We start from the raw sequence: 13,605 nt of genomic DNA on the forward strand, positions 1-13,605 counted from the left end.
CACTGAGTAGAAAGGCAGAGTTTAAATCAGATAAGCAAAAATAGAGATTAAAGTTTAGTGTGGACCACAGAAGCTCCCGGGTGAATTTGGACCGATCTCTTTCAGCTCAACCTGCCTCACAAGTGTTTAGTCCAGGATGAGGGGCGGTAAAAGGAAGTGAGATACCTATGTAAATTTCCAACTCTTGGACCAAAACTGGTATAGCCAAAATCTCTGCTTGATCTGCGGTTAGTTTCCTACGAATACATCAAAATCTTGCAGATTTTGTTTTCCTGATTGTGAAGTATTGGTAGTCATTGTGAGGATATTATGAAGTATGGACTTCATCTCCCAGAAGTTAGGGGTTTGGGGTCTATCATAGCTTGAACATTCTCATGTTTTTAATCCATTTTGAGGCAAGCCTCTGCAACCTCGGGAGGCCGAAAAACGGGCCTTCCGGAAATACCAGAAGTGCCAAAACGGGCCTGTTTTCAGCCTCCCAAGGCTTCCCTCGAGCCTGCAGGAAGGTGAAAACGGCCTCAAATGGGCTGAAAATCAGCTGGGAGGCGTGTGCATGCGCAGTGCAGTAAGGGAGTGGGAGTGTTGCGTGCACATGTGCAGGGGGGGCGGGGCGCATCGCATTGTGGGCGCCGGCATGCATGCGCTTTCGGCACCCCACAACAAAAATCAATGCCCTAGAGCAGGGGTCCCCAACCACCGGGCCCCGGACCGGTACCGGTCCGTGGATCATTTTGTACCGGGCCGCAAAGAATGAAAGATCAAAGTAGGGCCTACTTTGCTTGGGCGCCGCCATCTTGTTTCAATGGCGCTTGAGAAACTGCTTCCGGGTGAGCTTGTCGGTCGTCGGTTGGAAAGCGGCGTTTGGGTGCTGAGGGAATCCTCGCGCCTTAGTTTCGTCGAAGGGCAGGGGGCGGGTTCGAATGAAGAGCCGTCCCGATGGCGGTGGAGTCTCGCGTTACTCAGGAGGAGATTAAGAAAGAGCCCGAAAAGCCCATCGACCACGAGAAGGTACAAAGGAGGAGCTGAAGGTGGCGGGGAGAAGCGGGGGACGGCTGGCTGGCCGGTCGCTCGGCTCGCCTTGCCTTGGTCATGCGTGCTGATGCCGGTACCGGTCCGTGGATCATTTTGTACCGGGCCGCAAAGAATGAATAATCGTGAAACTGGTCCCTGGTACAAAAAAGGTTGGGGACCAGTGCCCTAGAGCGCAACCCGGGGGGGGGGGGGGGGGGGGGTAGATGTTGGCTAGGCACTCCCATTGAGACCCTGATGAAGGGGAGGGGGGGGGGGGGGGGGGGGGGGGGGGGGGGGGGGGGGGGGGGGGGGGGGGGGGGGGGGGGGGGGGGGGGGGGGGGGGAGGAGCCATCTGACCATTCAGAGGTCTGTCCCCGGAGGGCAGGATTTTGAACTCGGTGGGTCTCAGGCAGACATTCTCCAGGAGATCTACCCAGAAGACCTTCTCTGATCCCGTCTCTCTCTCTCTCTCTCTCTCTCTCTCTCTCTCTCTCTCTCTCTCTCCCCTCCCTCCCTCTCTCTCTCTCTCTCTCTCTCTCTCTCTCTTCCCCTCCCTCCCTCCTCTCTCTTTCTCTCTCCCTTCTTTATTCCTGCAGGACCGTCTTTTGAGTGACGTCCACGTACTTTCCAGATACATTCATCTCGAAAAGCTCGATCTTTCCTACAATAAAATCAGTGGTATGTGAGCTCCACGGCTACTCTTGCCCTCGAAAGTGGTCGGCCGTTGTTACAGGTAGTCCTTGACTTACGACTGTTCACCGAGCGACCATTCGAAATTACAACGGCACGGGGGGGAAAAGGGACCGACGATGACCAGGTTTCACACTTTAGAACCCCTTGCAGCCTCCCCGCAGTCACGGGATCAACAGTCAGGCGCTTGGCCGCCGACTCATATTTACGATGGTTGCTTTGTCCCAGGCGGGGGGGTTTACACAATCCCCTTTTGTGACCAGCTGTCCAGCAAAGACAACTGGGGTGGGTGGGGGAGGAAGCCAGATTCACTTAACAACCAGGCTGCTAACTGTGGCAAGGACGGTTGTTAAACGTGGGGCAAAACTCACTTATCAAACGCTTTGCTTAGCCGCAGGAATTTCGGGCTCCATTGTATCCGTAAGTCGAGGACTACCTGGACAGAACGGCTTGGATATTTCCATGCAGCATTCAAAGGCCAGTGTCCTGCCCCTGTTGGAATCTGATTCAGAGAAGGAAGCTGAACAGCCGACAGGGAGTGGGAGTGCGGCTCCATTGGCTGTGTAGGAAACTGGGGAAGGGCAAAGTCCGACTGGGCAGAGCAGGGGAGAGGTAGAGCAAGGCAGAGGGAATTCGGAGGAAGACCCAGGCCCACCCCCTCTTCATCCTAGGGCATGCAGGGAGGAACGGGGAAGGGAGCAACGTGGGTTGCATGGCTTATGGTGGAGGAAAGGGCCCTGATTCCCTTCATTAGCTGCAGCTGGGAACACAGTGTTTAAAAAGGGAAGCTGCGCACAGCAAATTGTTGGGAGCAAATCGTGAATTATCTGGTATTAGGCTTATCTGTGTTCCTGGCATCTTCCCAACTGTGTGTGTTTTGCTTGCCTTTCAAGTCTGAAATTCCTTCTGCCCTATCAAGTTAATTACTGCAGCTTGATTTGTTTGGATTTTTAGTTACAGTCTGTATGTATTTTGTTTTGGACTGAATTTCCTCCACTTAAAGGCTGTTCCTGGGAGCGTTTTTCTCCAGCTGAAGGTAACCTGGACATTGGGGGCAAAGTTGGAGGTATTAAAGGGACTCTTCTTGCTTATTTGACTGTATTGCCTTTGTGCCACGCCCCTTTGGGTCATCACAGCCATCCAGATCCAAAACTAGAATTTAAATTAGACCGGCCTGAGTCGCACGTATCTCCTTTTATATCCCTCCTCTCATTTTTTTCTTTTTTAGATCTCTCTTTCATCAGTTACATGCCTTACCTGTTGGAATTGGATGTCTCCCATAATGCACTAACCACCTATTTTGACTTCAGGCCACCCAAGAACCTCCAGGTGAGTTTCAAAACACACCTGTGAATCTGGCTCACCCATCCCCCACCCCGCTTGCAGTTAGCTGGCCAGTCAAACTGCCTTGTTCAGCCCACTTAAATGTGGGAGATGACCAGGCTGAGGCCGAGGGAGGGGTCAAATGCATCATGAGTCATGAGTCCCTTCGCACCCGCAAGTGATTTAAGTCCAGCCCATGAATTCCCTCTACTCTCTCTACCGTCAAATTTCCTTTGGCTGTTAGTAGTTCAGATTCTTGTAGAGAGCTTAAGCGTGCAAATCAATCTTTTTAGGCCCATTTGAACTACCTGGATCTCCTGATTTTCTTGGCGCTTGACCCTAAATGAAGAAAATGGAATTTTTGATCTGTTTTGCATTTATCTTTGCATTTATCTTTGCAGCAGTGAGACTGAGTGTGCTTAAAACCTTTATAGGAATTTGTATCTTTCTTTTGTTCTTTCCTTCCTCCCTTTTCCTTCCTTTCTTTTCTTCCCTCCTTCCTTCCTTCTTTCTTTTCCTTCCTTTGTTCCTTCCTTCCCTCTTTCCCTCCTTCCCTTCCCTTCCCTTCCCTTCCCCTTTCTTTCTTTCTTTCTTTCTTTCTTTCTTTCTTTCTTTCTTTCTTTCTTTCTTTCTTTCTTTCTTTCTTTCTTTCTTTCTTTCTTTCTTTCTTTCTTTCTTGTTTTTCCAAATTATCCTGAATTGGATGATGGTGGCTGGGCTGGGGTAGAAGACAGCAATAGAATATTTGTAGCTCAGAGTTGAATGGTGAGGCCTTGGTGCTCTCTGAGCTTGGTGGTTTTCTTGCAGACGTTTCATCACCCAACTAGGTAACTTCATCAGTGCTGGGAAGGAGGGAGGAGGAGGAGGAAGCTCTTTGAGGTCCTTGGTGCTCTCCGAGCTTGGTGGTTTTCTTGCAGACCCAATTAAGTAACATCATCAGGGCTAGAGGGGAGCGGGGTTTGCTCTCTGTTTATATACTGATGTTGCTAGAAGTGGTCTTGCTCATTCCTTAATTAGGTTGTTGTTTATTTGATTGGGGTATCCTTAATTGTTGGTTTAATGTTAATCTTGGCGTTAAGCTTATCTCAGTGTTGATTGCTGGCAAGGTTCTGTTTTAGACTTCCTTTTCAGCTTTGTGATAGTCTCTTTCAAACGGTATGTAAACGTTGTTTATCTCAGTGTGCCCATTGATGGCTGTTTTTGTCAGAGTGCCAGCTTCCAGGAATTATCTAGGGATTTTGGACTTGGCTTGGTCTACGATGCTCACAGTTTCCCTGTTGAAACTACGGTTAGGTCTGTGTCCATGTGTTGCACACTTGAGTTTTCCTCATGTCTTCTAACTGCTGGTTGATTAGGACACCTTTATGTATCCTTTTCCATTTTTTTTTTTTTTTTGTTCTCTTTCCAGGTGGCTAATTTTTCCTACAATGATATTCCTGAAATGCAAGACCTTTCCAATTATCAGTCCCTCAAAACGCTCATCCTGGACAGTATCCTTTTTTAAAAATAAAAAAAAATTAAAATTAAAATGATGCATTTAGAACAGGGCAGGACCTTCTTTGGATCCCAGTAGGTTCCCTGTCCAAGCTGCCTTTTCAAAAAAGATATTTTTTTAATTAAAAATAAATAAATGAATGAACAGGAAGGTTCAAGCTGTATTACAAAGGCATCCGTTCTAATTGCAGCAATTAGCTCTGTAAACATCCTGATAGGATGAAGGTTTAATTTATCTTCCATCCACCGGATATTTTCAGACCAATCAAGCCTACTTGTGATGGTTATTTTGTGAAGAGCTCCTTCACCCCAGCCCTCATGTTACAAAACCACTCTCAATGTACAGGTGGTCCTCAATTTACGACGTATTGGAGCCCAACATTTGCGTCGCTAAACAAGATGGTCGTTCAGTGAATTTCGGCCCCGTGAGATCGCCTTTCTTGCCGCAGTTTCCTGGGGCAAGATTTCAGATGTCTGTTGCTGATCGTGGCAGTCGTTTAAGCGAGCCTTGCCTCAGTTTACGACCATCCTTGCTGCAGTCATTAAGTTAATGACACGGTTGTTAAATGAATTCAGCCTCTCCCCGTTGATTTGGCTCGTCGGAAGGTCGCAAAAGCAGATCACATTATCCCCCAGGACGCTGCAACCGTCATAACTGTGAGTCAAGTTGCCAAGCGTCCGAAGTTTGATCAGGTGACCACGGGGACACTGCGACAGTCGTAAGTGTGAAAAAAGCTCCTAAGTCGCTTTTCCTGGTGCCGTTGTAACTCTGCACGGTCACTAAACGAATAGTCATAAGTCGAGGACCACCCGGTATCAAATTTGGGGGGTTGGATTTGCTACGCAATTCCGTTGAAGGCCTCCTCGAAATCCAGTTGTTTTTAAAAGCTCTTTTTATCCAGCTCCACAAAAAGCAACGTTGGCAGTGTGACCGAAGTCCCTTTCTTTATACAAATGGTCCTCGATTCATTTAGTGACCATTCAAAGTTACAACATCATTGGGGGGAAAAGCAACTGTTTGTCATACTTACGCCCATCGCTGCAGCCCCCCAGGATCATGCTATCAAAACTCAGACGCTGTTCTGACCCAAACCTGGTTCCAAGGAAGCAAACACGAGGCAGAGGTAACAGCACAACCTTTTAATGATTCCTTACGAAGCCTGTTCCTTCCCAGTTAAAAGGCTGTTTCAAACCAATTAGCTCCGATAAGAAAGAGCCTTGCCAAGGTTGGGCAAGGCTGCCAAGAACACCAGATAAAGTTACTAAGCAATAATTCAAACACAAAGAGCCTCCAAACACAAACCAAGATATCCCGAACGTCCACAAGGCTTGAGTGCAAAAACTTCTTTGCTTCCTGCCAAGAACTCTGGTTTCTCAGCTGGCTTTTGTCTCTTAAGAGAGGGGCCATTGACCTTGCAGCCTTCCTCCCGAGTCGCCCGTGCTGCTGCAGCTGCTCTTTCCTTCGAGCAGCCCTGCACGCATGCACACTTGGCACAGGCTCCTCGGGGTGCTCTTCATCACTACTGCCAGCCTCCACACTCTCCAAAGCAGAACTTCACTCCCTGATGGTCCTGGCCCCATCCCTGCATCACATGCAGGCCCCTCATCTGAGTCCTCGCTCTCCGAGACCTCAGCCGTCCGCACCTGTTGCCGGCGAACCACAATAGACACTTGACAAACCAACTCCTATTTATGACGGTCGCAGTGTCCCGGAGGTCACGCGATTCCCTCCTTCTGCGACCTCCTAACCAGTGAAGTCAACCGGGAGGGGGCTGGATTCACTTAACGCCCACCTTACTAACTCAACACAACCGCAGTGATTCCTTTCACAGGCGCGGCGAGAAAAATTGTAAAACGGGGCAGAATTTCCTTGAAGCGATGTTTGGCTCGGCGACAGGCATTTCAGGCCGAATTGCGGTCGTAAGATGAGGACCGCTTACAAATTGCTTGAAAAAAAATCCAGTTGTCGGGATTCTTGGCAGTTGCCCCCATTGAAATCATGAATCTCCAGCCAAACGTCCAAAACTTCCAAAGGATTTATTGGGAGTTACCATGTCCGGCACTGCCTGGGCGTAGCCGACTCTGAGACACATCATTCATTGTCACCCTTGACCCTGGTTCCCCCCGGGTGTATCATAATTCATATCCTCCAATGGGACACGTCCATAGCCCAGAGTCATCAATCAGGCTCTCCAGCTAGAATTTTTGCACAGCAGAAACTTCAGTCACCTGGTTACTATCTTTGAAAACATTAATGGAATGCAGTTTCGGTTTGCAAGCTGCCACACTGCTCCACCCACCCTTTCCGTTGGCAACTCTAAAAAGACCATAGAAATATTTTATGAGTTGATACTGAGTCTTTTGCCGCCAGGCTCTTCCTACGGCCTCCATAACACACTGCTGGTTATGTATATCGTGCGCCAAGAGACACATTGACGTCATTTTCCTTTGAATTGTCTTCAGACTGGGACCGATGCTTCGGTAACGGGTCCCTTGGAAATGCTCTCCTGCCTCCAGAGCAGAGAGCCATATACCCTGAGAGGAATTCTCCTGGCTTAAATAGCCTTTCAGATTTATTTGTTGTTTTTCATCCCCCGGTTTAATACGAGCAGCTTCCTTTTTCTCAAACGCGGAACGATAATATGAGTGCTTGAAGCAGAAGAATTTATCCAGCATATATTTCTCCCCCTACTCAAAAAGACTGTGCTTTAACAGATGAACAAGAGTTGGAAGGGACCTTGTAGGTCATCTAGTCCAACCCCCTGCCCCAAGCAGGAGACCCTACACCATTTCTGACCAATGGCAGTCCAGTCTCTTCTTGAAAGTCTCCAGCGATGAAGCTCCCACAACTTCCAAGGGCAACTTCTGTTCCACAGGTTGATGGTTCTCCCTGTCAGAAAATCCCTCCTTATTTCCAGGTTGAATCTCTCCTTGATCACTTTTCATCCCTTCTTCCTTGTCTGGCCTTCGGGTGCTTTGGAGAACACCTCCAAACCACCAAAAGGGCTGTTCAAGTAATAATGAATGCAAACCTATCAAGGGGAGATCAATTTCAATCAGAATAGAGCTGGAAAAGGACCTTGGAGGTCTTCTAGTCTAACCCTCGGCTGATGCAGGAGCCCCTACCCAATTTCTGACACAGGGCAGTCCAGTCTCTTCTTGAAAGCCTCCAGCGATGAAGCTCCCACAACTTCTGAAGGCAACTTCATTCCATTGGTTCCATCAGAAAATTCTTCCTTATTTCCAAGTTGAACCTCTTCTTGATCGGTTTCCATCCATTATTCCTTGTCTGACCTTCGGGTGCTTTAGAAAATAGCTTGACCCCTTTCCTCCTCTCTGGGGCAGCCCCTCAAATACTGGAAGTCTGCTCTCCTGCCTCCCCTGGTCCTTCTCTTCCCTAGACTAGCCAGGCCCAGTTCCTGCAACCAAAACCGGATGCAGGACTCTGGGTGTGGTCTTTCTAAGGCTTTATAGAGTGGTATTAGTCCCTCCCTTGATCTGGATTGTATCCTCTGTTAATGCAATTTAGGATTGCAACTCAGGATTGGCTTTTTTGGCTGCTGCTGCACACGGCTGACTCATTTTTAGCTGGTTGTCCACTCAGACTCCAAGATCCCTCTTGCAGTTACTGCTATTGAGCCTGGTTTCACCCAGCCTCCAGTGATGAAGCTCCCACAACTTCCAAAGGCAACTTCTCTTCCATAGGTTGACTGTTCACACTGTCAGAGAATTCCTCCTTATTTCTAGGTTGAATCTCTCCTGGTTCAGTTTCCATCCATTATTCCTTGCCTGGCCTTTGGGTGCTTTAGAAAATAGCTTGACCCCCCTCCTCCTCTCTGGGGCAGCCCCTCAAATTTTGTAGACTGCTCTCCTGTCTCCCTGGTCCTTCTCTTCCCTAGACTAGCCAGGCCCAGTTCCTGCAACCAAACCCGGATGCAGGACTCTGGGTGTGGTCTTACTAAGGCTTTATAGAGTGGTATTAGTACCTCCCTTGAGTGAGGTACTATGCACAGTGAAGTCAGTAAAGAGAGACTGGAAACTTTAACCATGTTTGTGATTTCGAGATGTGGAATATTAAAAATATTCTTCCTGTGCAGCTTCTCCCCCTGGGAATCCTGAGTCAGTTGCCCCAATGGCTCAAGACTAACATTTACACAGTGTATAAATGTTGCTTAGAAACCATCAACATTTGCTTAACCTCCTGCTAGACTGAGTTTATTCTTAATTCCCCCCCCCCCCGAGATAATCAAAGCTCCCTGATCTGCATACTGGTAGTAGTCCTCGGCTTACAACCGTAATTGAGCCCAAAGTTTCTGCCGCCTAAGCGAAACGTCTTCAGTGAGTTTTGCACCATCTTACGAGTTTTCTTCCCTCTGTGGCTAAGTGGGTCATTGCAATTGTTGAGTTATGATGGCGATGGTTCGCTTAACAACCGGGACAAGAATGGGGTAGAACACCCTTAACCAAGGTCTCACTTAGCAACGTAAATTTGGTCGTAAGCCGAGGACTACCTGTAGTAAGCTGGAGCTTTGGTCTCTCCAGCCCGGTATGGCTATAGCTTCCCAATTGTTTTTTTTTTTTTTTTCTAAGTTTCAGAAAAGAATCTTTCCCAGCCCTGCCTGGAAATGTCAGAAGATTAAATTTACAGAATAATAGACTTGGAAGGGACCTTGTAGGTCATCTAGTCCAACCCCCCCGCCCAAGCAGGAGACCCTACAAGGAAGAATGGAGCTTCTCAATCATCCAGGTCATGGTTGTCCCAAAGAGGTTTTTTTCCAAAAAAGCAACTGGACTTCCTAGTTTGTTTGGTTTTTTTCCCCTCGAAAACGTTTCGCTCCTTATCCAAGAAGCTGCCTCAGTTCTAACGTCATGTTAGCCCTGAAAAAGTTCTAGAACTGACACTAGAACTGAAGAAGCCTCCTGGATGAGAAGCGAAATGTTTTCTAGGGGAAAAAAACAAACCCAGGAAGTCCCAGTTGCCTGGACTTTGGGACAAACAAGGAAATAGCCAGAGCAGATCTCTAGATTCCCACTGAGCCCCGTCTGTCTAGAAGAGCAGAGGGCTTTCAAGAATTTTTCTCTCAAAAACACAATTTTGCTTTTTCCAGAGCTCTTTGATTTTTGGAGCATTTTTAAGGAAGGAAAACCACCAAGGAGTCCCAAAGGTGCTTTTTTTTTTTTTTTTTTTTCAGGAGGCAACTGGACTTTCTTGTTTTTTTTTCTTTTGAAGAAGTTTTCCTTCTCCTCCAAGAAGCTTCCTCAGTTCTGACCGGATGGTGGAGAATGGGAGAATCGATAACTCCTTGCAGACAGCTGGTCATTGGCATTCCTTTTAGAGGGTCGTTGAGGCCCCTTGGAACTGCGAGAAGGACTGTCTTGTGGAGCTGTGCTTTCTGCAGGATGTTTTCTGCCCCCTAGAATCCAAGAAGGCTCCACACAACCATTTGCACCACTCAGGTGTCCCTGAGGACGCAGAAAGAAAAAAAAACTCCCAGGTGGCCTCAACGACTCTCCAAAAAAGGATGCAAATGACCAGTTGAATCTCCTCAGAACTTTCGCCAAGAAGATGTTTGGTGAGGGTGCCAGTTGCCCGTCGCTCGCTCCAGTCAACGCCTCCCCCAGGTTTCTCTTCAAGGCGTGGAGCTTTTCTCCCCAGGCCTCCATCTGTGAGCTTTGACCTCCTCTCCGTCTACATTGCCGTTTTTATTTCTTAATTCTCATGCCGACGTGCAGATAACAGCATTGCGGAGATTCAGGGCCTGGAGAATTGCTACAGCCTGACCGACCTGAGCTTAGCCAACAACCAGATCCAAGCAATTACCGGCTTGAAAGATTTGCCCATCAAAACCCTCTGCCTGGTGAGTTTTTTCATGGGTGGCCCGAGTTGAACTTCTTTAGCTTAGTTTACTTTATTGTCATTGCAACCTTGTACAATTTCCTGACCGTCATATGTTGGCTTGTCGTGAAAGGATGATGGTGGGGTTGGAAGCCCTACATCAGAGGTCGGAGAACGCGGGCCCTTTGATGGCTTGTGGACTTCAGCTCCCAGAATTCCTGAGCCAGCATTGTTTACAGGGTCAGCCTGTCGTCCTTCAACCATCTGGGTCCCCATTTGACCGACTTGAGAAGGATAGAAGGATGAGTCAACCTTGAGCCGGTCAGGATTGAACTCCTGGCTGTGGGAATGGACAGTTAAAATGCAATACTGCAGTCTCACTACTGCCCCACCATGGCCCTTCCTTCCTTCCTTCCTTCCTTCCTTCCTTCCTTCCTTCCTTCCTTCCTTCCTTCCTTCCTTCCTTCCTTCCTTCCTTCCTTCCTTCCTTAGCACTTACTAATAGCCCTTAGACTTATAGCCCACCTCACAGTGCTTTTACAGCCCTCTCTAAGCGGTCAACCTTGAGCCGGTCAAGATCGAACTCCTGACAGTGGGCAGAGTCAGCCTGTAATGCTGCAGTCTCGCCACTGCGCCACCACGGTCCTTCCTTCCTTCCTTCCTTCCTTCCTTCCTTCCTTCCTTCCCACTTAGCAATACCGTGTTTCTCATAAAATAAGGCCGGGTCTTATATTTTTTTGAGCCCCGAAAAAATGGCTAGGCCGTCTTTTCAGGGGTGACTTAATTACCCCCCTTGCATCCTTATCTAGAGAGCCCCGCGGGCAGCCTCGCCACCAGCCGCTCCTAACGGGCAATCATGGCGAAGCGCAGAGAGCTCCCTACTCCCACCAAACACCTTTGCTGCAGACCCAAGACCTTGGGCACCCGCCGCTGTTGCTTTCCCTTCTGCCCATGCCGCCGCCACGTTTGGAGCTGCCGCTTCCATGTTTGGAGTGCCGCCGCCATTTGGAGCACCACCGTCATGTTTGGAGCTGCCACCGTGTTTGGAGTGGTGGCAGCGCTCCAAATGGCGGTGGTGCTCCAAACAGCGGCAATGCTCCAAATGCGGCGGCAGCTCCAAATGCGGACATGGCAACTCCAAACAGCGGCAGTGCTCCAAACGTGGAAGCGGCAGCTCCAAACGTGGCAGCAGCTCCAAATGCGGAAGCGGCAGCTCCAAACAGCAGCAGTGCTCCAAACAGCGGCAGCATTCCAAACACGGAGCGGCAGCTCAAAGCGCAGCGGCAGCTCCAAATGCGGAAGCGGCAGCTCCAAACAGCAGCAGTGCTCCAAACAGCAGCAGCACTCCAAATGTGGAAGCAGCAGCTCCAAATGCGAGCGCAGCTCCAAACAGCAGCAGTGCTCCAAACAGCGGCAGCACTGCAAACGTGGAGCGGCAGCTCCAAATGCGGAGCGGCAGCTCCAAACAGCAGCAGTGCTCCAAACAGCAGCAGCACTCCAAATGCAGTGGCAGCTCCAATCTGTTTATGCCTAGAAAACATGCTGGGTCTTCCTATTGGGGGAGGTCGTATTGTTGGAGAAACACGGTAGCACTGAGACTTATATGCCGTGTCACAGTGCTTTCCACTCCTCTCTAAGCAGTTTGCAGAGTCAGCCTCTTGCCCCCAAGAATCAGAGTCCTAATTTTACCAACCTTGGAAGGCAGAGTCAACCTTGAGCCGGTTCAGGATTGAACTGCAGGCAGTCGGCAGAGTTAGCCTGCAATAGTGCAGTCACACCACTGTGCCACCACAGATAGGTGATAGATAGCAGTAGCACTGACACTTATACACCGCTTCACAGTGCTTTGCAGCCCTCTCTAAGCAGTTTACAGAGTCAGCATCTTGGGCTCCCCCCAGCAATCTGGGTCCTCATTTTACCCACCTCGGAAGGATGAGTCCACCCTGAGCCGGTCAGGATTGAACTGCTGGCAGTCGGCAGAATTAGCCTGCACTACTACATTCTAACCACTGCACCACCTAGAACAACGATGTTAACGCAGGGAGCAATTACAATAAGACTTTTCCAGATTGGGGATAATACAGATAATCCTCAACCTACAATCCCATTTGAGCCCAACTTTTATATTGCTAAGTGAGACAAGTTGTTCAGTGAGTTTTGCCCCATTTTACAACCATCCTTGCCACCGTTGTTCAGCGAAATCACTGTAGTTGTTAAATTAGTCACAGGGCTGTTAAGGGAATCTGGCTTCCCACCTTGACTTTCCTTGTTGGAAGGTCACAAAGGGGATCATTTGACCTGGGACGCTGCGACTGTTGTCAATACGGGTCATTTGAATTTTGATCATGTGACCATGGGGATGCCGCAGCGGTCCTAATGGGTGAAGAATATTCATCGTTCCCTTTTTTCCCCAGTGACGATGTAACTTTGAGCGGTCACTAACTCTTGTGAGTCAAGGACCACCTGTGTACACAATGATGTTGCAAGCAGGTGTCAAAGCCGGCAGTGTGGGTCCTTGCTTGTGCTTGGATTTGCCCAAAGAATGACTATGTTTTGGATAATGGAGGCTCATTCCTATTTTGGAGGGACACGGTGGCTCAGTGGCTAAGACGCTGAGGTTGTCGATCGGAAAGATCGGCGGTTCGGCGGTTCGAATCCCTAGCATCGCGTAACGGAGCGAGTCCCCGTTACTTGTCCCAGCTTCTGCCAAGCTAGCATGTAAAAAAAATGCAAGTAGAAAAATAGGGATCATCTTTGGTGGGAAGGGAACAGCGTTCCGTGCGCCTTTGGCGTTTAGTCCTGCCGGCCACATGACCACGGAGACGTCTTCGGACAGCGCTGGCTCTTTGGCTTTGGAATGGAGATGAGCACCGCCCCCTAGAGCTGAAAACGACTAGCACATATGTGCAAGGGGAACTGTCATGCCCCTGTTGGAGTCTGAATCCAAGGAGGAAGATGAGCAGCTGACAGGGAGTGGGAGTGTGGCTCCGTTGGCTGTGGGAGAAACTGGGGAAGGGCAAAGTCCGGCTGGGCAGAGCAGGGGGGAGGTAGAACAAGGGAGAGGGAGTTCAGAGGAAGAGCCAGGCCCACCCCCTCTTCATCCTAGGGCACGCAGGGAAGAATGGAGAAGGGAGCAACATGGGTTGTGTGGCTTACAGGGGAGGAAAGGGCCCTGATTCCCTTCATTAGCCAAAGCTGGGAAGAGAGTTTAAAAGAGATGCAAACTGAGTGTGGCATCTGCTGGGAACAAA

At 49.1% G+C, this 13,605-nt stretch overlaps 1 protein-coding gene across 1 annotated transcript in view; it reads left to right on the top strand.

Annotated features, from left to right (window-relative positions):
• The window catches only part of LRGUK (leucine rich repeats and guanylate kinase domain containing), a 65,734-nt gene that overhangs the window by 7,110 nt on the left and 45,019 nt on the right, over positions 1 to 13,605 (top strand). Inside the window, 4 exon segments of the mRNA XM_087969156.1 lie at positions 1,608 to 1,689; positions 2,930 to 3,030; positions 4,433 to 4,514; positions 10,252 to 10,376. Coding sequence (XP_087825282.1) covers positions 1,608 to 1,689; positions 2,930 to 3,030; positions 4,433 to 4,514; positions 10,252 to 10,376 — 390 coding nt within the window.

This window comes from Notechis scutatus, chromosome 6 (assembly GCF_049901735.1).
Source record: "Notechis scutatus isolate UNSWTSFEM ecotype Mainland chromosome 6, rNotScu1.2, whole genome shotgun sequence".
NCBI classification, from domain to species: domain Eukaryota; kingdom Metazoa; phylum Chordata; class Lepidosauria; order Squamata; family Elapidae; genus Notechis; species Notechis scutatus.